This window comes from Xiphophorus maculatus, chromosome 2, assembly GCF_002775205.1.
Source record: "Xiphophorus maculatus strain JP 163 A chromosome 2, X_maculatus-5.0-male, whole genome shotgun sequence".
NCBI lineage: Eukaryota > Metazoa > Chordata > Actinopteri > Cyprinodontiformes > Poeciliidae > Xiphophorus > Xiphophorus maculatus.
This window is the reverse complement of record NC_036444.1, coordinates 20,595,980-20,623,948: the sequence shown is the minus strand read 5'-3', so window position 1 is coordinate 20,623,948 and position 27,969 is coordinate 20,595,980. Positions and strand designations below refer to the sequence as shown.

The 27,969-nt window shown below is 41.7% G+C and overlaps 1 protein-coding gene across 4 annotated transcripts in view; it reads left to right on the top strand.

Moving 5' to 3' along the window:
• The first annotated feature begins 2,617 nt into the window (after positions 1-2,617).
• LOC102227322 (coiled-coil domain-containing protein 136-like) overlaps positions 2,618-27,969 on the top strand; it is a 39,296-nt gene continuing 13,944 nt past the window's right edge. For 2 of the 4 annotated variants that reach the window (XR_002754029.1, XM_005796286.2), the window contains exons 1-2: positions 7,941-8,272; positions 24,380-24,703. Coding sequence is in view for 3 of the 4 variants with exons in the window: in XM_005796286.2 (XP_005796343.2) it covers positions 8,221-8,272; positions 24,380-24,703 (376 nt within the window). In the remaining variant the exon portion in view is untranslated. Of the gene's footprint in view, positions 2,916-7,939; positions 8,273-24,379; positions 24,704-27,969 lie in introns of those variants that run through there. The other 2 variants (XM_023347880.1, XM_023347865.1) reach the window with 2 other exon arrangements.

Sequence of the window (27,969 nt, the reverse complement as noted above, 5' to 3'; positions counted from 1 at the left end):
CTACAGGATGATCAGGATTTATCCAAATACACACTGATATAATACACCTGACCATTTAATGTTAAAGTACAAATAAAAATAAGGTACATTTTTCCTCTTATGGCCACAGTTACGTTGAAACATGTCAAATGAATTGGTAAAAGCAAAAACCAGTTTGAGAAATACACATGTAAAAGTCTAGATCAAATTACATATATACAGTATATATACAGTATATACTGTATATATATACAGTACAGACCAAAAGTTTGGACACACCTTTTAATTCAATGAGTTTCCTTTATTTTCATGACTATTGACATTGCAGATTCACACTGAAGGCATCAAAACTATGAATAACACATGTGGAAATATGCACTAAACAAAAAGTGTAAAACAACTGAAAATAGCCCTTATATTCTAGTTTCTTCAAAGTAGCAACCTTTTGCTGTGATTACTGCTTTGCACACACTCTGCATTTTCTTGATGAGCTTCAAGAGGTCGTCACCTGAAATGGTTTTCACTTCATAGGTCAACCTGCCCTGTCAGGTTAATAAGTGGGATTTCTTGCCTTATAAAGAGTCATGAAAAGAAAGAAAACCCATTGAATTAGAAGGTGTGTCCAAACTTTTGGTCTGTACTGTATATATATTGATCAAAGTTTGATGGCTTCTCCATGCCCTCTTTGTCATCTGTTCTGCAAACAGACTGCTGCCACTTCACAGTGACACTTGTGGATTGAAGCCAGACATTGTCAGCTCATTATCGACACCCTGTCATGTGTTGTCAGCTAGTTCTCTGCCTTCTTCTCTCTCTCTGTGTGTGTGTGTGTGTGCGTGAACAAAGTGTGGGAGGAATTTGAACTGAAAGATGTCTCCCTGCTCTGGCTCCTCGTCTGGGGATTATAACTGCGGGAGCAGCGCAGCGTGTGGCCATGCAGAAGTCAATACAGTGCTGTGGTAATGCAGTCATACCCATTCATCTTTTTCACACTTTCATCAGATATAAGCCTCAGACTTTGAGGTAATATTGGGATTTTATGTGGAAAAACAACTCCAAGCGCTGCACAGAAGGTGATTGGCTTTTAGTTGTTTTTACTAATAAAAATTCTGAATAGTGTGGTGTGCACTTATTTTTACTTGCATCAGTTAGTACTGTATTTCCACGCATGTTCCCATCTGCCCTGACCAACGTCCTTTCCCTGCTAAGAAAATGCATCCCCACAGGATGATACTGCCACCACTAAAGGAATGGGCATTGTACAATACACTTGGGTCTTAGATGACCAGAGATGCCTTTGCTACATGGAACTTGTTTTGACACATACAGTGGGTAAAATAAATATCGAGCACATCACAAGTAGTGATAGTAAACATACTATGATAGTGCTATTGACATTTTCAACCCAAACAATCCATACTTAGAAAGAAACCAAAACAAATAAGTTCAGAAATGAAGTTATGTGTAATGAGGTGAAACAACAGAGAGAAAAAATATAGAAAGGGAGGCTGAAGAAGGCATGAGAAGCCAAGAGACCAGCTGAAATCTATCAGTGATCAGAAAGCCATCCTAACCCTCGGCAGCGCAAATGAATATCATCTGGTCCAGTCCAAACTGAACCAGATGCACCTGAGTCATCCCTGAGTAAGAGGCCACCACAGGCCACTTCATGAAGCTCACAAACGAACGAGGCAGCATTTGATTTCCATACTCCTCAGCTAGGGAGTTCCTGACAAAACTGAGATGTGCAGAAACTGAACGCATTTCTATTTACTGCAGCTTTGCCATGAGGCTGAAAGATAATTGCATATTGTCATTTTAGCTATTCCTGCATCTTATTTTATGTACTTCATGGTTTTTGATTGCTTCAGTTTATCCTTTTTTTTTTTTTGGCTTAAATGCCTTTCAATCTCTATACAGACACATTGTGTGTGGTTTTTTTTCTTTTTTTTTTGCCAATATTAAAATCTTTGTATATTTTTGGAGCGCTGGTTATCTCTAAGGTACTTAAAGATGCTTTGATGCATGACACAGTTTGCCGTCTCAAAAAAAAAAGAGACGGCAAAAAAAGAGAACCTTGAAGATAAGGGTTTTATCTTCAACCCTTGTTGAAGATAAAACGTCAACAAGGGTACAATTTCAAGTCATGGTAAAATGTTTGTAGCAAACCTTGTTTTGTTTTGTTTTAGAACAAGCTTTATTCATCAGTTTTTTTCTTGTCCTTTCCTGCAAAACAACCTGCTGCTCACAGCAGGTGGGAACAAGCCCTCGCTGAGCGCCTCTCTTTCTGTTTCCGTCTCAGAAACTTCTGCTTCCCTCCTCGACGCTTCCTCTTTCAGACGTCAGCAGGTTGTAGAGAGACCCAAACATGTGTGTTCGTATCTCGTTTTCGTGTCAGTGTGCCTGCTGAGCGCTTCCTGCTCCCTGACAGCGCTTTGATAGGAATATCCTCCTACAGGGACAGACAAAAGTTGAGTCTGGCCTTCTCTCTCTCTCTCTCTCTCTCTTGTCTCCATGCTGACACGTCCTCAGAGTTTCCTGACACGCCTCACATTTCTGGCTCCTTAACGTGCCCCACCGACAGGAGCTGCCTGATGTGATAGCAGCTGAGAGACAGAAGTGAGGGACAGACAGAGGATAAAGAGTATGCCGGTGATGAAAATCGGTGGGGGTGGTGTTATGTTTGTAGCGTGGCGTTGGCAAGCAGCAGACAGTGAGACACACTCGGCATGCAGAAGGGGAGGAAATGAACAATGCAGGGGAAGTGATCAGTAATCTGCAAAGCTAGCTGTCAGCCTCTGTTGCAAACAGCCCGTCTGGATCTCATTATGGGTAAATTAATTTGGCACAGAGCCTCCGACCGAAATGTTCATGAGCAAATTGAGGAAGTAACTGAGCCTCTGTGTGATTACGGAAACAATGAAAAACAGTGAGAGGTAAGACTTGGCTCATGTTTTTTTTTTTGTCCTGTGATTTCCCTGAGTGGCACTGAAAACCGAGTTTGCTCTATTACATTTCTTTGCACTCATTACGAGACTTCCTCCCATGCGGCTTGGCTGCGACTGGAAAAGCAAGTTTCTGCTCAAATACTGTTGCAGTGTTGCAATTAACGCTTTGCCGCTCTTGTATTCTGTCAGACCGCTTAATTGTTGCAGCCAGAAATAAGAGTGGAGTGTATTTAAAAGTGTATTTATTTTTCAAGTTAGTGAGATGTTTGAAAGAAAACTTGTAGGTAAGACAATAAATCTCTCATTCTGGTTATTGATTGCTATGTTTAGTCTGTTTTTCCCCCCAATTGATGCACAACAACAACAAAAAAACAAAACAATGATTTCTCAGAAAACAGACAGAACTGCTAAGATTGGGCTGTCATGCTGGCACCATGCACTGTGTTCTGCTTCCAGCTAATCAGAACCGAGCCAGCTCCAACTGAACAGCGGCCAGATTTCGCCTGGATTTACATTTGTGAATCTGAAGGACAATAACATAAGAACCAAGAAATGTTCACAACTACACACATTTTGACAGACATTGGTAGCTCTTTTTCATTCAAAGACCCTGCTTGAATTTTGTTTATAGCCTTGATAGACGTACCTAAATCATTCAGCTGCTTATTGCTACTATTTAAAATTGCTTCTGTTTGTACTTATTCCTTTCCACATAGTTGCGTGAGACGTACTGGTTGTATCGTTTGGAGGCAACTGTGGCTCAGTGGGGGGAAAAATAGTTGCTTTTCAGTCCAAACTTTGGGGGGTTGGTTTCCAAGTGTTGCCTGTTGATATGCTGCTGAGCAAGGGCACTTATAAAACCCCACCTCGCCAATTATTCTGCGTATTATTGTACAAATGTGCACACATTTGTTAATTGTAATATTGGAGTTAGATTGGTTCACCTTCACTTGGACTAGACAGCTTGTGTTGCTGATCACTGGATTAAACCCAGTCTGATTTGTGATACTTTGACTAGTCTCTTTCACAATGCCAGTCATTCTCAAGTTAAGTGTTAACATGTCCAGTGCGTATCGTCCCTTTTACCAACTACACTCATCCTCAGTACTCCACAGCCTTCGTAACAGTTTGATGTCTGTAACCGGCTCTAGTCCTGTATCAGTGGAGGCCTAAAGACAGATGAATAATGAATAAATTATCTTTGGAAACAAGATTTGTTTTTGAGGCAGGGTTTGCATGAAAGCAGAAAACAAAACAAACAAAAAAAAAGATTAAAGGTGTCTATGCACGAAGAGAAAGACACAGTACAACAAAGACAAAAGATGTGGCAAAAAAATAAAGGAAACATGGGAGACACGGAAGGAAGTAATACAGTAAGTCACAGCAGACAGATGTGAAAACAACTAAACTGTATCAGAGTGTGAAGTGAGCATGAAGCAAAACCAACTGGGAAGTACAGACACTCAAAATAAAACAAGGAAGCACATTACCACAAGAGCAAGGGACTGTAAAACCGCGACACGTTTAACAAAACTATGCATAGAGCTGTTCATCCACAATGTCGCGTACATCAACAGAAAACTACAAAGGCTAAAGGAGAAGAAAACCACCAGACGGTGGCACAGATAGTTGAAACCACAATGCTAAACAGTGAGTTGGCAGATGAGAGCACCCATGGTGCCGATTTAAAACCAATTCATCCGTTGGAGCCAGTAAACCAGTGCTGTCCAGACTTTTCTCCATTTGGACCGAGATCACACATACCAAGTAAATTTTGCCAAGTTTAGTAAAGGGGGATGCCCATATTTGTGATCATAGTTATTCTAACATTAAAATCAATAAAGACATATTCTTAAATTGAGTGTACATCTGTAACAGCTGCCTTTTCTGGTACCATTATTCAACTACAGTCATGGAGTTTGCATAATCATCGCAAGGACCACAAATAGCTCCCGGGCTCAGGACATTGCTTCTGTAAACCCTTTCTTTGAACAATAGATAGGTAATAATTACTAATATGGACCATAAAAAGCAATTTTATTACAAAGGAACTAATACTGATATGACTAAAGCTTATCTGGAACAAGTAAACTCTGTTTCCACTGAAAACGTGGGTCTTGGTTCACTTGGAAGTGCTGGACAGAAGGAAAGCAAAGAGCCTTCTTGCACTTCCTGCCCCTGGTTGTGTTTGCATTGGCCTGAATGTTGCCTCAAAAGATGGCGGGGATCATCATATCAAAAATGTGGCAATCTGTATGTGAGCGCATTTCATTTGGAAAACAACAACGGGCAACATTGAGCTTCTGCTGTTCAGTGAGGAAGCTGAGGAGAAAAAAATATAATCAAATAATTAAAACAATGAGCTCAAGCAAAAACCAGCAGCAGACTACTAAAGAGAATGAGCAGTGTTGACAAGGGCTGACTTCAAGGGCTGGCCTGAAAGAAACCACAGGGTTCCAGAGATTTGGATGGAATTGGGCCATACAGGCTAATGCTATCATGATTTGCGGTTTTTGATGCGGTGAGGTACAGTAGATGCGGTTGGACCCAGGTTAAGGTGCAAATGATGGTTTTTAATGAACAAACAATTCACAAAATCCAGGCAGCACAGGTGAGCAGCGGCAAAGCTCTGAGTCTGGTAGCAACTGGTAAATAATTACAAGAACTGAAGTAAGACTACTTACTGTAAGTGATAGACGAGGACCCGACAGGGAACAAGAGACACAGGTGGGTATAACACAGGAAGGTAATCAGGGGAAACAAGAGACAGCTGGGAACAATCAAGAGGCAGACGGGACAACACAAAAGCTAAATAAACACACAGAAAACCCAAATCCTCAAAAACGCACCTACGTCGAACCCTCGTTTGAACCCATTCCAGGCCCTGCAGTGCAAAAAAACCTAAACAGACTATCTGGTGAAGCAAAGAGAAAGTAAACCAGAGGGAGGAACTGGATAGTGATTAACAGATATGTCATCTGAAAAGTTATAAATACTTGCAATACCTCACTCTGCATGAAAATAAGCACAGCAACATAGTGTCTTATTCTTCACTGTCTTTCTTTGAAATGCTGCCTCGCCTCTTGTGACAGCACTACAAGTTTACATCACTGATACATGCAGATCTTTACCTGTAAACCCACTACGGTCTAGAACAATGGTTCCCAACCTTGGAAACCCCCTGAGTTCTACATGTTTTAGATGTGTCTCTGTTTCAGCACTCCTGATTCAAATGACTGCAAAACTTGTTCAAGGACTCAAGGATATTATATTGTCGCACCACCTTGATAATTTGCGGTACAAAGTTTGTACTCAGGTCCCAGATCAAGAAATCCAGACATACACACACACACAAAATAAATAATTAAATAAAAAAAAAATAAACTAATGAACAATAAAGTAATTTAAGTGATATATTTATATATATGGTTATGTGTGTAAATAATCTATGAGGTGAAGCTGCATTTGGTGCAGCCCGAGTTCAGGAGTCTGACGGCTGAAGGGAAGAAACTGTTCCTCAGCCTGGTGGTCTTGATCTGGATGCTCCTCAGCCTCCTGCCTGAGGGGAGCGGCTGGAACAGTTTATGTGCAGGATGGGTGGAGTCCTTCATGATGAGGAGTGCCCTCCTCCTGCATCGTGCTCTGTAGAGGTCCGAGGTGGAGGCAAGGCTGCTCCCCACAATCTTCTGTGCAGCTTGAAGACTGCATCCTCTGCAGAGCCGTCCTCTCAGCAGCAGTGAAGCTGCTGTGCCACACGGTAATGCAGGTGCAGAGAACGCTCTCCACCACACAGCGATAGAAGCTCCTGAGGAAGTAGAGATGCTGGTGGGCCTTTCTGACCATACGGGAGGTGTTGGTACTCCAGGTGAGGTCATTGGATATGTACACACCCAGGTACCAGTAGCTGGAGACCACCTCCACAGCTGCTAATCGGATGTACAGGGACTGAAGAGGATCCTTGTCCCTTCTAAAATCCACCACCATCTCCTTGGTCTTCTTCACATTGACGCAGAGGTTATTTTCTCTACACCAGCTGTTCCACCTCCTCTCTGTATTTGGACTCATCACTGTTCATGATGCGTCCCATCTGCAAACTTTACTATATGACAGCTGGGGTGCCTTGCTGAGCAGTCAAACGTCATAAGAGTGAAGAGGAGGGGGCTCAGCACGCACTCCTGCGGCGAGCCAGGGCTGAGGGTGATGGAGGAGGAGACGGTGTTGTGGATCCTGACATGATTCTGCATGCCACCTAGAGTTGCTGAAGCCACTCTTTGTGTGACAGTAAAGAGGCACCTAAAACATACAGGACTGGCGGTGGGGGCTTGAGAACCGAGGCTGGGAACCACTGGTCTAGAAGACTCTTGAATTGACTTGCAGAAATGAGTGTTCCTGGGAAAGGGGATCACCAGAGTTCAGGCATTATTCAGTTTTAGCTTGCAGACATTTATGGGAAATGTTAAACGAGTCTGCATTATGTGGATTAGTTAAGGAGGATCTCCTATTTTTTTTTTTAAACAACCATGGATAAGCAAGGAAAGCCATTAAGCACATTAATCCAATACGACCCTGCACACAAGGACAGAGCAGATCCTCATTCAACCTCACCTTTCCTTGCATGCAGCCTCTTCCATATCTACCTACAGCAGGCACTTGGATTATATTTTTTCCCCTAAACAAGAAAGAACTATGATTTTACGAATGATGCTGAGACTTGATTATGATTTATGTCTGTCTAGTCTCATCTGATTCTGATGAATGGAAACCATTAACAGGACTCATCTTGATTTATGAGCCCTATCCCAGTGCTGTGATGAATGCGTGTTTGTGAGCATGTGGTGAGCATTCATAAGATGTAGTAGTGTGAAGCAAACAGGAGCAAATAGCACATGAAAGGAAGAGGGGTGAAGTAGAAAGGAAAAAAAAACATGCCCATGTAGTAAACAGCGAGTACAGCGTGCAGACAGGAAGCGAGAGAAAGAGACAGAGAGAGAGAGAGAGGAGGGAGGGACCGCGCGGAGGGAGACGGAGCTTGCCGTCTGGCAAAACAGCATCCTTCCCTCCTTCTCCGCTCCTCCCCTCGGTCCTCTCGGCATCTCTCCCACGCTCCCGCTCCCCCAGATCCTCCCGGGGAACGCAAACACCGCTCGGCTCGGTTTCTCCGTGTGAGCCAGCCACTCGACTCGGTACTTTTCCGCGTGTTTGTCCACCTGCGGCGGCGGAGGTGGGCGCGCGCGGAGTCCTCTGACCCTCTGTCGCCCACTCGCCTTCTCCAGAGGAGAGGGGGGGGGGGGATATGGATGGACTGCGCTTGCCTCCACTCATAGAAGAGGCTCTGGACTCCACAGGTCGGTGCTGCTGCTCGTTTAGTCAGCGTTTTTTGCTGTTCGCAGCTCACGTAGGTTCAGGAGAAAGGAGAGGGGGAAAGAAAAGGTAGCGGCTTGATGTTTATCTCAGCTGAGGAAGTGTTTCTAGCTACTACAGGGGTTGTTGAGAGGAGCTGGGGAGAGGTGATAGCGCGCGAGGAGACAGGGAGATGATTGTTTTCATTATGAGTGGGCACCGTGGGGTCAGCTACGGGCATATGCTCACTTTTGATGGAGACTGTGAGGTGAGACATGGCTGCCAGCCAATAGTATAATGTAGGCCCAGTGTTGGCTCTGTTACATGAGTAGCATATGTTATTGTCAGGGTTGAGAATTGTCTTTTTTTCCCCTCCTCTGCAAGGTCGTGCTGAACAGCTGCAGCTTTATTCCATGAAGCGTTGTTACATTAAACACAGAGCATTCTTGTTTTCTAAATCAGTGATTTTTACTGAGAAAAATCTCTGGAATGTTTTCTGTGTATGCAGGCGTGTGTGTGTGTGTGTGTGTGTGTGTGTGTGTGTGTGTGTCCAAACAAAGAAGAATCTTGTTTTGCATGTTTTGAATGGTTGTGCAGACAGGGCGGCCCTGTGAGGAACTCTGCTTTGAGGATGTTTATCAGTGTAGAGAGAAAGCCAGGTCCAGAGGCCTGCCGGTCCGCCTGCGTCCAGGCTTCCTGTCAAGCCGTGCCCTTAAACTGAACTTTAGAGGGCCGCCTCTGTATGTGAACTGGGTGAGGCCTAAATCATTCGCACACTGCCTCGTAAAGGGTTTCAACTTTTTCACATTTTGTCAAAAACATCAGTCTACGGTACTTTGTGGGATTTCATCCAAATGTTTGCTTGTGAATCAAAAGTCTGATAAGTGTGAGCATTTATTTTTACTCAGCCCTGCTCGGTCAACACTTTGTAGACTCATCGTTTGGGGTCTGTCTGGTGGGATTTTTTTTTGCATATTCATCTTACCAAAATAGTTTGGACTTTGTCAAATTTGATTACCAGCGTCTCTGAAGATCAATTTTCACATCTGGAAATGGATTCCTTATCACAATTGGATCTTAACTTTGACTGGACCAGTCTAAAGCATAGATTTGCATCTACTTTTCACAAGTTTCTATTTCCCTGTTGAATGAATGCTTCCCCACAGAATGATGCAGCCACTACCAAGCCTTACCAGTGGGATGAAGTGTTCAGGTTGATGTACTTCGCTAGCTAGTTTCAGATAATGAGTTGAAGGGTGCTTCTTTAGATATTCCAAGCTCGACTCAATAAATGTTCTTTCTAGTGAACACTTTTTGTTCACAAGTTCTCTCCAACAAATCCTCTGAGGCCAGAATCAGTTGTATTGAGATTCATTTACACACAAAGGGTCACTGATAACTTGTCAACGTCTGAAAGCAACTGATTTTATTTAAGGGCACTCGAGTTAAATGGTGCAGGATACAAATGGATGCCTGATTTTCATATTTTTATTTGTAAAAATATCTCAAACCACAAACTACTTTTTAAAAAAAATCACATTACATCCCAATAAAATACGTTGAAATTTGTTTGTGACAAACATGTTTTTTAAAACAATTAATTAAAATCACTGTACAAGTGTCATAATTTTCTGCAGCTGTATGATTCCATATGTATATAATCACTATTTATAATTAGTAAACCAGCGTTACTAGTTCTAGTCACATTTTGAAAGTTTTTCAGTGTTCACTTGAAACACTGTTCACAGTCAGTAAAGAAGACACACTTTATGTTTTTTGAAATAAAATACTGATTTGCCAGCTGTAAAAAGCTGTAGGTTAAAGAGTAAAAACCCACTTGGTTTTTCTTTCAGGCTCCCTATGCAATGCTGAGCCTGGCATTAGAGAAATGTCTTCCAGATTTAACGAATGAAGGATCTGCAGCTACAATCACTTATTAAACCAGTTTCTGGTTAACCAGGGAGCATTTTACCTTCCTAAACCAACAAACAAACAAATCCCGGAGCATTTTAAGCATCTGAAACTCACAAAATAGACTTACTGAATCATTTGTATGTACTCGCTAATGCTGCTTAATGCACTGCTGAAGGCTGTGTATTGACCGTCATAACACATGGATGCTGTCTCAGGAGAAAACTCTTCCTCCCTAACAAGCTTGTTCCTGTTGTGGTAACTCCAGGGACCTCTTTCCTTTCATCATAGCCCGAGGCCCGCTGTTAACGCGGGAAATTCAGCGTGCAGTGATGGCAAGTGTGTGTTCTTCAGTAATAACCGTCCTCACTATAATAACACTCAAGCGAGCGTAAAGTGGACAGAGTGATGGCTGACATTAGCTCATGTTCAGAATTACACAGAGTTGCGAGTCTAAATGTCTTAATACGCCTTTACTCCGACTGAGGTCATTTCTAGCCAGACATCAGTCATCAATCTGGCATGTGAAAAGAGATTTTTTTGTTTTTCTGTCATGCTTGGAAAGATTATTTAATCACTGTGGGGGGGAAAATGCTCCTCAATCCACAAGAACAAAAAGGAAGACCAAAGTCTTACACAAACACATGCTGTCACTAATCAATAAACATCATCAGACGTGCGGTTGACATTTGCAGCTGTCTAAAGACATTCTCCTCTGCTGGTCCTCCCACTTGCTCGAGCCGCCAAGCGTTCCTCTCAATTCGTTCTCACTCGATTCCTGATTCCCCCTCTGTTACCGCTGCCATCCTCTGCTCTCTCCAGCGCCCACACACGCCGACACACATGGACGCCCGCGCACTCACGCACAAACCCTTTTGCACCTGACAGTGTCCTCGGCCCACGCAGCTCCTCTCCAGCATTGGTGCAACAAAAAAAAAATTTCCCTCGTCAGCAGTGAAACTTTCCAAAGGCGCACAAACAGGAATCCTCTAAGGCTCTCTGGAAGTCATAAACAGCACAGTGTGCCGCCTTAGGGAAACTTTGAAAGCTCTGAGAAACACACCAAGAGAAAATAAAAAGTGCATGCTTTTCCATCCCTCTGGTATTTTTAAGCTGATCTGTCGTGACCTCCTTAGAAATACGCTGGGGGGAAATAAGTATTGAATGCGTTTTTCTCATTTGGTTATGTGTAATTAAAGTTGTTGACTTGAAATTCACGCCAGCTGTTGTTAATAACATTAGTAATCCACAAATAGAAAAAAAACTGCAATTGGATGTTGATTTAAGATATGTGTAATAAAGTGCAATGGCCAGGGAATATGTATTGAACGATCCTACTGTAATTAATCAAGTATGCAGCAGACAAACCTTTGTCATATTGTATCTCGTTTCCATTGTCATGTATTGTGGTTTTTATCCAACAAAGGCTGTCTGCACCTTTTCTAAACAATCCAATCTTTTGTTTCTTCTATATAATCTGAATTAGATCCTAGTTGAGTCATGACTCGGTTCATTTTATTTCTCTAGAATCGAGAATTTAGAGAGTTTTTCAGAGAGCTTTCAGCCGTCTCTCTTTCTGAAAAACTCACTCCTGTTGTATTTTTAGAGTCTTGGCAAAAATTCCTCCAATCAGTTAGACGGCCCAAGACCGTAATGTTCCCAGATCCAAACTTTACTGATCCGGTGATGTTTTGGGAAGTTTCTGTGCAATGCCATTCCTCTTACAGGCGTATTGTGAGCTAAATCTAAAGACATCTACAGAGTTCAGTGTTTATCTCAATTAACCCAATTCCTTTGGCTTCACTGACCTGTTCAAAGCTTCTGAAGTAAAATTTAAAATGGATTCAACTTGCTTTTACTTCAGCAGTATTACGCAGCGAGAGGCGGCTAAGATTGAGTAGAATCCTTTTTGTTTTCATTGGAAAAAAAGAAATCGTTCTGTGAGTGGTGTTCGGCTGTTGAACAATTCCCTCTGACTATTTTAGACTCCTCCATTGAATATATTGCAAGGAGCAAAAGATTATGCTCCGTTTGAGGGGAAATTATGCTCTTCCCAATCCTACTTTATGGCCCCAGTGCTGCCAACTTGAACTTTTGATATGCTTCTGTTGGCAGTGCCATCAGTATATTTTGCAAGCAATAATGTTCCAAAGGTTTAGAGAGGGTTCCATGCTTTTTACTTGTCATGGACGGCTTGAAATGAGAAACATTTTATAGGCCATCAATTAGGACTACACCAGCCAATGTTAATGTGCAGCAGTAAGAAGCAACATTGCCCTCTAAATACGGACAGATTTCAGCAATTTTCTTTTGTCTCGCTCTTAAATTTCGGTATCTGTTGCTTGTATGCACATAACTTAATTGATAAACTTATTTGCTTTGATTTCTTTGCATGTGTTGACGAATTGGGCTGTTACTGACAGAGTGGATTTAACACGAGAAATGTTTCCATTCGAAACATACTTCCTGGGGAAAAATGTTGACATACTTATTTCGCGCACATGTAAGTGCTCCATTTAAAAAATGATTTCAAAGCACTCTGCAAAAATAAGTGGGCCATATGTTGTTTTGTCGCTGCTTTGTTCCATAATGGGAGAACTCTTGAAGCTCTCCAGTGAGTTGAGAAAGTTCGGGAACTCGTGCGGCTCCTTTCTGCTGACTTCATATTTTCCAGCCTCTCGGGGGGGGGGGGGGGGGGGGGGGGGGGAGTGGCTGGCATTGTAGCGCCATCATTAGTGTGCCCCTCCTCACCATTAGTCTTTTTATTTTTCCGAAATTTTGCAGCTTCGCTATGACTTTGTGTTGCTCTCTTTCAGTTTGTGCGACCGAAGCGATGTCAAACCTCGCAAAGAGATGGCTTTCAGGTGGGATTTGCTGATATGTGATCAAAGGGATTATTGCTGCATCACTTATTTTTCATGCCTTGTTCTTTCCTGCTGTTCGTCCCTCCTAATGGATTACCGCACGGATGCGCAAAGTCCTCCAAACACACAATCCCTGCAGAAATCACCCATCCAGACTCGCACAATTTTTCTGCATGCTCATTTAATGAGGCCAAATTGTGACACATTCCGCAACATCTTTCTCTTCCATTGACCCACTTTCCCTTTATTTCTTTTGGAAAGTGAAAACACGGACTTTTTTATTATTAGTTACTTAACTCACACAATGAGCTAAATGAATGCGTCTGGCGTTTCTAGTCGCCCTTATTGCTGTTGCTACTCGGTCTACCCAGAGTTGTCCGACTCCAAGCACACTAAAGAGAAAAAGACAATCTCACATTAACCCCACAGGACCTCCATCTCTGCTTTTAGCTGGTCACTAAACACAAGAGTCAGCAAATCTCCTGCACTGTCGACCCTGGTGAACAGACTCCTGATAAGATCTCTCAGGATAGGCGGTTTAAACATAAAAGAAAAGAAAAGGAAGCAGAAATGACAGACAGGTTTCCATGGTACAGCAACCTGTGAACGAAAACCCAACTGAATTACCATGGAGACGATCCATATGTTTCAGCGCCGGTCCACAGGGGTCGCGGTGGGGATGAACCTGAGCACATGGCTGCTCCTGATTACAGCTTAACGGCAAGGAGGGAGCGGCATGTGGAGCTTCGATTGAAGTGAGAGCTCCTTATCCTTGCATGTTTCTTATTGTCTTCGCTTGTCGCTCCCATTCACTTACTTGCAATTCCCTGTCCCCCCCACACCACTCCACCCCCTCAGCTCTGTATTATGGGGCAGGGCAGGGGAAAAGCTACGACGTCAGAAAGAGCAAGGGCTGCTTTCAGAGCTGGAGGGGGTCGGTGTGCATTATGCATGACCTCCTACACACACACATGCTGAAGATATGGCTGTCTTGCTGCCCATAAGATGCACTAATAATCCGAAATATAAAGCAAGTGATGAAGCACCTTGTAAAAAAAAAAATCACACTAATGAAACTCTGTTTTTTTTGTCATGTTGCTGTTATTACAGCAACATGCGGTTCTAGAAAGTAGAACAAGGCCAGTGGGAGGTTCAATACAAATGCAAGCCAAATGTTTTTGTTTGTTTGTTTGTTTGTTTTTTCAGAAAATTTGTAAAAACCTTTGAAAATCTGGTATCATTTCCCTTCCATTTAACATTGAAGCAATTTTGTGTTGGGTCTATCACAGTCAATTGCTCTGAAGAAACATTAAGGGTTGTTGTTGCAGCCTGGATAAATGTGAAAAGGTTTAAAGGTGATACAACAATTTCAAATGCATTGTTAGTGCTTTAAAAAGGCTTTAAAATCTTTCGTTCTGGTGCTCACAGGCATGCTGCTGCAATAGCACCTCCCTCTCCCCCAAACCCCCAGCAGGAAAGCAGTGGGGTCTCCAAAACTGCTAAGGAATGTCTTTAATAATACCAAGTAACCGGCATGTGTATGTTCGGCCTCCAAGCTTCCAACATACCGATCCAATAGTATCTCTGGAAGGCAAATGAGGTTTGTAAAGACCCCAAACCACAATGCTTGGTAAGCACCTTCTTCTAACATGTCCCCTAGCAGAAATCCAGTGTTAGGCCATAATTTTAGGTCTAACAATACCCAATATGCATTGTGTAAGTTTGTTAGACATGAAGTTATCTCTTTTATTCAACATGTGCCTTAATTTCTGGATATTCGCAGAAATAGGAAGGCTACAGCGCATACAGAAGCTATTGCAAACAGCGTATTCACAGATTTAGATACATATGTGGCACACACACACACACACACACCACTGACACCAACACTTGTCTAATCATATTTTTATGCTTCAGCACAAGGTGCCATCACACAGCACCTGTGAAAAGCTGCATTTCCAGTTTTCAGCCTGCTGTTGTTGCTTTTTGCAGCCAACTGTTGCTCTCACAACAGCAACATCAGACTTTATTTAGTCTGGGAAATTGCTAAGGTGCACGCTGGCATTCAAAAAATAGTTTTGCACCCTGCTTCGGATCATATTATACCTGGCTCCGAGATGCGAAATGATGAGCTTGGATGGAGGCTGTCAGAAGAAGTTAGGGTGAAATGACAGCTCCTCACTTCTGAGTTTCTCCTTCTGCAAATTTCCATCCATATTTAATACATAATCTGCTGTAGCCTTACAAGCGCCCGGCTCACGTTGGTTTCCACTGGGGACGTGTTCACTCTACCTTGCAAATGGTATCGCCACATTTTGTAGCGTTACAATCATAAAACTGGTAAATGTTATGTAAACCATTAATACAAAATAGTGTACAAGTATGAAAGAAAAAAGATGTGGTTTTCAATTAGTTTTTTCAAAGCAAACCTCAAATCTATGACTTTCCTTAATATTCATCCCCCTTTACTGATACGATTAGCTGTGCCTTTCACTTAACTTTTCAAATGAGAAGCTAGAAGAAAGGCATTGTTTGTTAAAGTTGAGCTGTCTGGCTTATTTTTAGCAGAAAAATACCAGCCTGAGGACATACCAAACCATAATGGTGGCTGCATCATGATGATGGAATGCATTTAATCAAGCACGATAGCAAAACTGGTTGAAGTTGAAGGGAAGATCAATGAATCAGTTTGTGGTAGAATAAGACTTCAGGGCCATTATCTTGCTATGAAGGTGAACCTCCTCCTCCTAGCTTAACTTGTAACTAGCTCCCCTTTGAAAGCTAAACCACGCCTCTGGCAAATTTAGAAAAATTCAAGCAAAGTGGCCGGAGCTAAGAGAGACAGAAGCGGAGGGAGTGAGCGGGGCTCTGATGAAGAGGAAAGAAGCACTGTTGTCAGCTTATCCACTTTGTGGCTGTATTTATCGATTTTTCAGTCCATTCTAGCAACTTTTTTTTGTCCAAAACAACTTGTGATAAATCTAGCAACTCTGTTTCTGTGTTGTTGGAGGCTTTCATAGCTGCAGGCAGCCTGTCTGTCCTGAGCTAGCAGTGATAGCGGCCGTTAGCTTCTCCTGCTTCCTCAGCACTACAGCCAGTCTCACACAGTCATCTGTTCAACACCATACCCTCACCAGTAGTCAGAGCAGAGGGGACCCATTCCAGTAAGTGTTCAAATTTCAAATAAATCACACATTTGTTTTACACCCTGAAATGATGAAGTCTTACCAAGCCATACTGCTTACCAGAGAGGGAAGTAGTGAGACGGTTTTAGGCAAAATGCAAAACTGAAAGAATTTCACAAAAATGTCTAAATTTGCATGAAAACATGAAAATAGAAATGTCCAAATGACCTATTTAGACAGTTTACCAGCAAAAAAACAAATAAAAAAAGAGATGATTTGGAGTGAGTTCCACTTTAATCTATATTGATTTTCTTTTACAGAGAATAAATCATAATAATTTTTAATAATAATTTGAAGGTAGTTGCTTACAATATTTTTAATTTAGCAGTTTAGATTATTAAATCAACACATCACTTGTATCAGATGTTCATCAAAAACTATGTATTTATTATTTTGTATGAAAATACTAATAATGGTGGGAGATACTCCTAGGTCCATCAGCCAGAGGTCTTCTCTGTGGAGGCCTCATATTTGTAGGCTTTATGGGATTTTTCTAGTTGGAAAAGTGGTGAATTGTGGCACTTTTGTCTTGCCATACTCTTCCTTTTTTTTTCTATTCAAAAGCAAAACTTCTGATTTAACTAGAGTAAGATAATTGTTCATTGGCAATGCATGTGATGTGTGTTAAAGACCCAAAGGACACCCTTTCATTAAAACTTCCCTTTGTGAAATACGATTTATGCACTGCTTTGTTCAGATAAAGTGACCGTATAAAAACGTTTGGGGTTTTAACGAGACTTAAAAAGTTGGAGTGTGTGAATACTTTTACGGGGCAATGTAAAAGTATTGCCTTGTAAAAGACTGCCAGGTCGTCAGTCTTGTGATTTCTTCACGGAGGAGCTTGGTCACATTTGGATTCAACACCTCGGACCATTTGTCAAGTTTCTTGAGGGAGTTTATTGCTCAGAGAACAAGAGTTCTCGCCAAATTGAGTCTGTAAAAATGCGTAAATTCATTCCATCTTAAATTTATGGGTGTTTCCTGTCAGAACAGTTGTTTTATTTATCGTGAGCATGACAGCCGCAGAATTGCTCCTTCCTCTCTGAACAGCTTGTCTGCATGCGTCGCATCCCTCCCTCTCACTGCACGCCTTTGTTTGCCAAATTTTCACTTTTCTATTCAAATTTGCAAAGTGCAAATTCCATTACGTTAGCCGCTCCGGCACTGAGCGCCCAATCAGAGGCGAAACAAAGAGGCCGTGTTGCCTCATTAATGTGCAAATTCAATTTCAGACAGGTATTTTGAGATGCCCACAGAAAGCTCTTGACCTGCATGTGTTCCCTCTTTTCTAAAGCGACAGATTGTTTGTTCCAACGTGGTGAATGTGTTCTGCTGCAATGCGATTAGGAGGGAATGTGCCTCACACAGATAAAGCTATCCCTCCGCCTGGAGCTGCTGAGATGACTGCGCTGTCCATCGCATGCGTGCTGCGCCCCCGTGTCTAACGCGATCGCAGCGTGACCGAGGACCAGCGGCGCCGGTATCGCAGGTGTGACCGCAGCCGATTTGACTTTAGCTCTCAAGGTGAGGCGAGGTCTTCAGACAGTGAAAGGAACGTTGACGTGTTTGCAATTTCCGGCAAAGGTTTTCAGCCCCCTTGAATTTTTTTCACATTTTGTAAAGCTGCAACCACAAATATTACTGTGTGTTATTGGTATCTTATATGATAAACCAACACAAAGTGGTGCCTGTTTGTGAAGTACAAGGACAATAATAAAAACATGTAAACAAGGGAGTCTTTCACTGGGATTGCAGATCCGAGACTTTTATCAAACACTACCATTTTTGCCTTTTCCGCTTTGCAACAACAGCTCAAGTTCAGTCACATTAAATGGGGAACATGTACGTGAATGGTAATCATGAATATGCTCTAAATTGGATGTAGGTCTGGACTTTGACTGGGCCATTTTATTGCAGCTGTGGCTGGTCATTTTCCTGCTGGAAGGTGAAACACCACTTGAGTCTTTTACAGCCTATAACAGGTTTTCTTCCAGGATTGTATTTGGTTCCATCTATCTTCACATTAGTTTCCCTGTTGCTGCTGATGAAGAGAATCCCCAAATCATGAAATTTCCAACTTCATCCTAGAGTGAGGCACAGGGTTAGGTTTCTCTTATACATAGTATTTCTCATCTAATGTAAACTTTTTGGTTTTATCTGACTAGAGACCCTTTTTCTGCTTGTTTGCTCAGTTATTTGTGGCGAGCTTTAATTGGGACTTTGTCTCTCTTTCTTTCAACAATGGCTTTTCTCTCATCCATCTTCCATAATGTTGGCTGTAACAGTGGTAGGAATTTGTCTTGTAACCGGTGGGTTGTCGTTAAACCCCAACTCCATCTATCTAGTCATTGTGTCGTTGGGTAAGACACTTCACCCACCTTTCCTGTTGGTGGTGGTCAGAGAGTCCAGTGACACTAGGGCAACTATAGCTATGATGTAACTTACCACCATCAGCGTGTGAATGTATGTGGGAATGACTGAAAGCAGTGTGAGGTGCTTCGGGGTCTTCTGGACCAATTATCATTCACCAAAAGTTCAAGTATCAAGAGATTCTCACAGCTCGGCTGTGGATCTGTGAAACTCCTTCAGATTCACCATGGGACTTCTCTTGTTCTCTTATTTTTGCCTTTCCTTCACCAGCTTGTAAGCTTAGGTGGACAGTCATGTCTTGGTAGGTGTGTCACTCTGTTTCCATTTTTCAGATAATGTATTCAACTAGGGCTATTGTAATAGAATACTTTAGTAATCCAGTAATCTATCGATTATTTTTACGATTAATTGAGTAATCTTTCTCTCTCTCTCTTTCTGAGGAAGATACATTTTCTTTGAGGAATTTTAATAATCGAGGTACTCAAATCATTCGAGGAATCCTTACAGCCCTACATTGAACAGTGATCTGGAAGACGTTCAGAGATTGACGTGTTGATTCGTAGCCTCTCAATTTCTCTGCAGCTTCCTCCCTGCTCCTTGGCCTCTATGATGCTTTTTGCTCCTTAATGTTCTCTAACAAATGTCCAAAGCCTTCACAAAATACATGGGTTTATGCAGAGATCAAAATACACAAATTCAACTACTGAAATACAATGCACAAAAGTTAAGATGCCATGCTGTTCAGAAGCAGTTGCAAAGAGAAATAAAAATTAAGCAGCTTTGCTCTGAACAATGTTTACTTAAGGAGTGGAGCTGATTCCAGCAGAGAGAAGCTTAATTTGCCCATATTGTTTGGGCACGGCCAGATCTAAAATACCCTTCAGGCTTGTACTCTGAACATAATGATTTATTGTAGTCAGAGGATTCAGAAACTCATTACAGGACCTGCTGGGTGCCAATGAGCAAAATAAAAATAGAAGTCACGAGGTTCAGTTATTCCGTGTGAATTAATTTGTTAAAAGACGTTATTCTGTTTGAGAAGCACCAATAAATCACTGTTTGGGTTCATCACCGTTGAAAAGTTTGGAGAGTTCTCAATTTCAGAACAAAAATTACTCCTAGTTCAACAAAAAGGGAGCATCCTGGATTATATGAATAAGCAAAATTTTCACAAATCAGGACATCCTTGATTTTGTCATTGACCTTTTGATAAAAATTTAAATCATTTTATGAATCTTATATTCCTAAGTCCTATTTGAATGTAATATTCTTTAATAGATTTAGTTTTTGAGATGTTCAAAAAGAATATAAAATTCTTAATCCAGGTCTCAGTCAACAGTGAGCACAGCCAGATTTATCCATGCCGAAAGTCTTCTCTCTTCCACCTTAACCTTTTAAGGTCGACGCCCGCCCTGTGGCGGGCATGACGTCATGTTTCTGTGTGTGTTTTTTGCTCCAATGTGATAATAAATTTTGTCAAAATGAAACAAACACTGTAAAATCACAAAGTTTAGGATGTTCTGAAAATAATGATACCAAACAAGGTAAGGTAAATACTTTTTATGGTGAAAATATAAGGGTAAATTCAAAATTAGACCAAAACGGCCATTTAGACCCAAGACTCCAAAGGGTTAAAATTGTTTCATTGTTTTCATTTTATGAAATGTATGAGAGTTAGTCATAGCACGAGCTTAAACCAATTTGCTTGAGCACTCTTCCAACAAATCTTGCGATGTCACAAGTCTTAAAATGCCACACTAGTCACACTTAATAGCTGCAAGACGGATGCCCTCTCTGAGTCATTAGAGGGGGGAAAGTAGTTGAAAATCTTTATGACTGACACTTCAGTGGAGGAAACCTGAGTGAGAGCTGTGGGGGACGGAAACTCTCTGAAAGATATGAACTTTCTCCATTGTAACATTTATGAAGTAGAGAATTTGCAACCTGTAGTCGCTTTGTGTTGAAGGTGACTTATTATCAGCTAGGCTGTGACAATCGCTGTGTTTTTTTAAATGGTGTTGCAAAAGTGCCTGAAGTGAGGAATAGAAGGGAGCCATTAAATGTGTGCAGCACAGTCGGTAACAGCTCTATTTAAGGAGCTTCAAATAATACACAGCAAACGATGTTGCACCATGGGTGTGGTTGTGCTGTTGGAGAAAGGTGTTATGGAGTTGCAAGATGTTTGACGTGATTTTTTTTAACATTCTAATCAAACTAACAGACTACAATAACTTAGCTGTTCTAAAGAAATGCATGCAGAATGGGTACAAAACTAAAGGGATTCCTTAAGTGGCTGACATGGTTGAAGAGGCAAAAACTCGTCCATTAGAGGAATTCGGGAGAGGCTGTGGAGAGAGGTTGTTGGTTGACCTCAAACTTCGTGTCCTCCATGGAGAAGGTGGAGCCTGATGACTTGGGAGAAGGTAATTCCATTATTATGGGGTATCTGGGTAGTTATTGAAGACTATCCAATTCTTATATCTCTAAAGGAAGAGATGTGTCCGCATTCTTGGCACAAAAAACGCCTGTACTGGTGTAGGTTGGACTCTTGTCACCGGTACTGCTTGAGGTGTTCATAAATAGGATCTCAATACATAATAATTGAGAGGAGGATGCCTGGTTTGGGAACCGCAGGATCTCATCCTTGGTTTTCACAGCTGAGTGTGAAGCAGCTTGAATGAGAACATGGTTCTCAGCAGGAAAAAGGTGGACTACTCCCTCTGCTTCCAATGGAGGAGTTTAAGTACCTTGATGTCACGACTGATGGCAGGATTGAACGACGATGGGTGGAGAGATTGTGGCATCGTCTGAAGTAATGCAGATGCTGCTCTGGTGAGTTGTAGTAAAGAAAGAACTGAGCCAAGAAGTAAAGCTTTCGATTTTGCCGGCCTGTTCATATACTGACCTTGGGTCATGAGATATGTATCGTATCATGTCATGAGATATGTAAACAAGATATTGAACAGAAGGGGCTGAAATTAGCTTCCTCAGTAGGATGTCCACATGCAGACAGGGTAAACAGCTTCACCATCTGAGGGGGCCTTTGCTTTCCTGTATCGAAAGGAGTCAGCCACCAGAGATGCTTTGGTATCTGATTTGGATGCCTCCTGGGCATCTCTCTTTGGAGAAATTACTGTAATGTCCCACTGGGAGGAGACCTATGTATCTCATAGGTCCCTATATACTCCCTGTGGGATACATATGGAGGAGACAACGTGTTGGGATGCCCCAGAATGAGCTGGAGGATGTTGCCAAGGAGAGGGATGTCTAGGTTGTCTGGATTAATGAATGGATGGATGGATGGTTGGATGGGTGGATGGGTGGATGGATAGATAGCCATAAAAACGAGCTTGAATGAGGCTGCATTACTCCCAGAAACAGCAGGGACTATTTGAAAGAACGAATCCTTCTTCTAATCATACATCCTAGAGAATCTGAGTGATATTCAGTGAGAAGTGTTCAGTCTCTTGATGGCCATTATCTGCTGCTGGCTATACAAGCAGCTAACCCTCCCTCCCTGCTAATGTGCTCCGGCTTTTTATGACTAACTCATTACGCCAGCATCAAAGTTTAATGACAAAATAGCCCTGTGTTCACGAAACCTCTCACTTTCCCCTCAGAGGCTGCCTTCTTTGAATTAACAATATTATGAAAAAAGAGAAATTGGGTCTCATGAGTATAAAGCATGTACAGGTTTTGCAAGTGCATAATAGTCATGCAAATTCAGTTCCTTGCAAATGTATTCACACTCCTTTAGTTCTTTTTTTCATTTTGCAATTACCAGTATTTCTATTAAAGCCTTCTGACTTGATGCTTTGCAGAACCTTTCACCGCGATAACACTTGCAAATCTTATGAGGCATGTTTCTTCTAGTTTTGTACATTTAGAAGCTGAAAATGTTCTTGTTCTTTTCCAAAATATCTCAAGCTTAGTCAGCATGGATGAAGAGTATCTTTAAGAAATGAGCTTTCAGCTCTTGCCACAGATTCTCAATGTGGTAGGTCTGGCCAATATTTTGCTGCACTTATGAAACTGTTAACAAATCTGAGTTGAGTTTCTTGTGATTTTGGGTCAGTAGGCATTTGCATCTTGGAGTTCAAGGATAGATCCATTATGAACCTTAAGATGGAAACTGATACCTCAGCGGCTGCCACCAAGTCTTTGTGGATAATTTTCTTGACTTATATTTGTAACTTACAGTGTAACAAACATCTTAACCAGTTTTTGAGGTTTTCTATCTCAATGACACTTGCCACAACTAATAACATCCTGCATTGTGCCTGATACCAAACCTTGCAATGTTTTTTTTTTTTCACTTTTGTAAAGAATTATTGTCAGAGGGCTGAATAATTTAGAGACTTTAGTAGTAATGGAAACCCGTTTTTTTGTGGTTGAATTTGAAGCAACTTCTTTTGATTTTAGTTCTACATTATTTTAACTGTTTGTGTACTGTGTACTTATTGCAAATGCCAAATTTGGAAAATAAATCTGATTTTCAGTAGAGTTTAGTAAACTTCACTTGCTACGGTAGCTATGTCTGACCTTCCTGCTCTTCTAGATGCAGCCATCCCCCACAGCACGATTCTGCCACCACCATGTTTCACAGGGGAATTTGCGGTGTTGGTAAGCCGTTTTGATACCTGAGGCTTGGGAAATTGTTTCATAAAGTAAAACTTCTCCCCACTCTGCTCTATAGTTACATCCAGTCAGGAGGGAGGGAGAGAAATAATTATCTCAAGAAGCGAAAGCATCCCCAGAGTGATGATTACACACCGGTGTGTATGGCTCCTAATTAGGTAGATCTGTAGTTAATACGCCACCCCGTCCCCTGTTGCTCCCTTTTTCCTCTGCACATCTCACTCTCCCTCTCTGAGTCGAACTAACCGGCAGTTCTGTGGCACTCAGACACAAATTTGTAATGCCGCGTCTTCATTTAGCCGTGAAACGGACTCGACCTTAAAAGAGCACGCTGCCGAGAGGTGAGAGAGAAACGATGGTGGGTCAGTGCATCTGCAGTGTGAGCAGACTTCTTTGGAGTGATACTGAAAAAGGAGCGTGAGCCAACTGATCGGAAAGGCCTCGATCATCTCCTTTTGTCTGTGCAGGCCTCCTTACATCTACATAAAGCCTCTTTGCATTGCTCTACCTCAGTTTTGACATGTTTGTTTTGCTTTACACATAAGCAGTCATGTTTGTATCGGGCTGTGAAACAAGCAAAGAAAGGATTCTGTAAAGGCTGTGTGAATGTGAGAGTCGCATGTGTCTCATCTGTCTTACTATGAGTGGTAGCTGGTGTTGTTATGGACTTTGAGGTGCATTGCTGAATGGTGAGTCATAGTGATTGCTTCAGCACACTGGCTCGTCCCCACCCCCTTTTTTTTAGTATTCTTTGCCGCAATGTGTCAGCTAACTCACTCCACCTACTGGCTGAATATTTGTATTCACAGTGCAGCTCAATGACTTTAACTCTACATCCTGATTGTGACGCTGTAAGTTACTTTTAAGGCGAGTGTTGTATTTTTTTTTCCAAACATTTTCCATTTTTTTCCTTTAAATACGGATTCACAAGCAGATATTTATGATTCTTTCACGATCTTCAGATGGCATAAGTGGAGTAAGAGTTGGTGCGCAAAACAATTTGTGCCACTTGGATCACACAAGATGGTGCTGTTGTTTCAAGCATGGCTGAATCCAGAGAATGACAGAGATTTTTTATTTTTTTTCATAACACATCAACCTCTCCTTTTTATCTCTCTTTCTATTTTCCGCATCCCGCCATCAGATGATCCCAGCGATCTGAAAGCCGCCAGCAGCCCGAACATGGACAACGAGATGACGGCCAAGGAGAGAGGCGTCCTGGAGGAGGACAACGAGAAGGAGGAGATGGACCAGGAGCGGTCCCAGGAGGACGAGGGGGAAGAGAGGAAGCTGAGGGAGGAGGAAGGGGAAGGGGAAGGGCTGGAGAAGAGGAGGAAGGAGCAGGAATTGCTGACGGAGGAGCAGGAGCTGGAGGAGCTGAAGGCCCAGGTTCTGCAGCTGCTGCTGGAGCTGGACGAGGCCAGGGAGACGTCCAACAAGCACCAGGAAAGTTTCCATGAGTTGCAAGGTGAGACATCCAGCCTTGATATGGAAACCTTATTTATAAACTCGTCACTCATCATGTGGAGACCCATAATTCAGCTAATCAACACACTGTACAGTGCTGTGGAAAAGTATTAATGCCCTTCATACAAATGCTTTTCTCACTGCCACTTTAAATGTCAAGATTTTTGCACAAGTATTTTATGTGGTAGACCACCGGGTGTGATGAGGAAGATGAAATGCTGAATTGGTTTTCAATGTTTCTCTACCGGTGTAGCTGCAGAAATGCACAGATCCAGTGGAAGAATCTCTCAATAGGACTCCACAAATCTGACCTTTATGGAAAACTGATGTTTAGAAGCTGGAAAAAGCACAATTTACAGTTTGTCATGTTTGAAACAACTGAAACTTGTGGAAGAAAGTCAGATGTACTATGTGCTGCGCATATGTGGAGGAACACTGATGCCACGGTGTATCATAAGCCTGGCGGGCCACCAGGCTTTACTTAGGACCCCCACCAGGCTTAGCATTGCCTATTTATTTATTTTTTTATGTTTGCATTTTTTAAGACTTTATAGTTGGTGTTCGTTCAGGTAATTTTCCAATCACCCATAATTATCAAGTGATATTTTCAAATTTCCTGTCAACTTTAAACATTTTTTAACTCAAAAACACGGCGGGCCACTGGATGAGTGACTGCCGAGCGCCCAAACCACCGGGTTTAGTAGGTTTTCTGGGGGAAACCTTGGATGCTGGGCACCATCTTGAGCCAATGGTAACAAATGTTGGTAGCAGCATCATGCTGTGGGGATGCGTTCATCCAGCAGGGACAGTTGATAAGTTAATAAGACAATGGCTGGAGCTAAATGCAGGTGGACACCTGTTGACTTCTGAGAACAGTCAGAATCTGGAATTTATTAAGGGGTGTTTGAGTAAAGGGGGGCTGACTACAAATGCACAACCTACCTTTCATATTTTTGCTTGCAATCTGTATTTTTTGTCATTTATCATTTTCATTCAGCTTCACAATTCTGCCTACTATATAAATGTAAAGAACATTTCAGAAAATATAGAATTGTATTTTAGATACAAAGGGTATTAGTAAAGAACGATAAAGAAAAGAAAGGAAGACAACATGCTGAATGTTTTTCGCCGATAACTTTCAACTCTCTCTAAAAAAAGGATCTAACCAATAAAATATTTTGAGCAATATTTTCAGTTTATTGTGTTTAGCATTCCCTCTAGGTTTAAAACTATACTTTATATATAGTAAAAAAAAAGTCTAAGTTATTTGACTCAGCTTTACTTGAACAAGATGCCTATCAAGACCAACAACAAAAGTAAAAAAAACCCCAAAATGACATAAAAACCCAGAAAAAAACAGCTCTCTTTCTTCTGAATAGCTGAACTTCCCTTTAAAGACAGATCAGTCTCATTTAAATGCAGCCAGTGACCAGCTCCATTGTTCATAGCTGCTAGACGGGGTGTTTTTTCACACCTTAGAAATGACGGTCTTAATGCTGAGGGAGCCTTGCAGTGAGTTAAGCCCGCAGGTATGAGGCCGCTCTGAGCTCAGCTTGTGTTTATGAGTGTGAGCATAAGAGTTCACCATGAGCTCAGTGGTTTGTCTGGCAGTGGTGCGGGCGGTCCTCTAACAACCACGTGTCCACTGAGAGAAGCTTCTAGACCAAGTGTCCTGGACCACAGTGACAAATGGCTGTGGGTTAAGTCAGGAACAACCAGAGACTCGGTGTGGCTAGCACTGGAGTGATTCAGATGCCTTTTTCTCTAACAGTGTAATCAAGCCAAAGCTAATTAGGCATATTTGGACACTTTGGTAATTCTGCAAGAGTCGGGCCACAAAAGAAAGGCTTTTCAGTTTGGAAGAAGGAAAGATTATTGATTATTTTGGTGTGTTTTATATTTTCGCTTCATCTTTATTTTAAGGCCTATCTAAGCACATTGGGGCACGTTAGCAAAAGCTAAATAGAGTAAATGGTATTTTAATGTCTGTTTTAATTTCTGCCTGAAAAAATGAGTTTTTGCTCTGAATGAATGGCTCCTGTGTTTCACTCCGCACACTTTGTGTTTGCAGATCATAACAGCAGCCATTAAATTTCACAGTAATCTACATAATTAGTGCCTTGAACTATTTCAAATCCTCCCCCCTCGCTTTAGCTGAAAACTTCTATGTTAGTCATTCAAATTTCATTTGGTAAACCGACACAAAGTGGCGCATAATTGTGAAGGTGATGACAAAGTGATGCCAGTTTTTTAAAATAAAAATCGAAAGCGTGTGGCTTGAATTTGTTTGCAGCCACTCTGAGTCAATACTTTAACATCTAGAGGTTTTGAAAGGTTTCCGTGGATAGTTATTTGGATTTAGGTCTGGTTTGAATATTTTGGGTCTTTCTCCTGCTGATAGTAGAATTTCCGCCTCGTGGAGTCTGATGTGCTTCCTTAGCTCTGCAGACAAAAACCCTCCCCACAGCATGATACTGTCACCATTATGCTTCACCAAACAGAACTTGGCCCAGTTCTCAACAAGTTGTATAAAGCTTTTGCATTTTTATTTTATTCCCTAATCCTGCTTTAAACTTCATCCTCAACCTGTTTTCTGTGCTCCTTGACCTTCATGATACTAATCGTTCAGTTATGTGCTCTAACAATTTGTTTAACTGGATCTCATTTATGCGTATCAGCAAAAAAAGAAGAATAAAAAGGTATAAATACAAATTTTAACTTATACAATGTTTTTTCTTCTGCATATTTTGGCAACATTCCATCATCGTGGTCGTCTGACTTTAAACCCAGGCCCGCTCTGAAGTGTGTTTTCTGCTTTTCTAACTCCCATTGGATGTGACGTGATGAAAAGTAATGCTAGGTGTCTGTCCTGCAGCTGCGACTATTAAACATTTGAGCCAGGTTAATGCTCAATTTTAATGCACTGATCACCCAGTGCATGGCTGGTTTAGTACACTTGGTGTTGGATTAAAATACTTTTAGAACTTGGGGAACGGCAGATAATTTTTAATAAAACCCCTAAAAATGACATACAAGACACTTTCTTTTTTTTAATAGCATGACTCAGATTGGTTATATTAGCTGTAGATATTAAGGTACTCTCCTTGGGCATTTTTATACCTGTTCAGGATAATAAAACCATATTAAAAGAAAGTCTGATCTCACTTAAAAACAGATCTGCTGCAATGAATCTCTGCCTTCATTTGAAAGAAGAAAGAGGAAGTTTGAACACTGAAGCAGTTTAAACCCATAACTACAGACATCAGT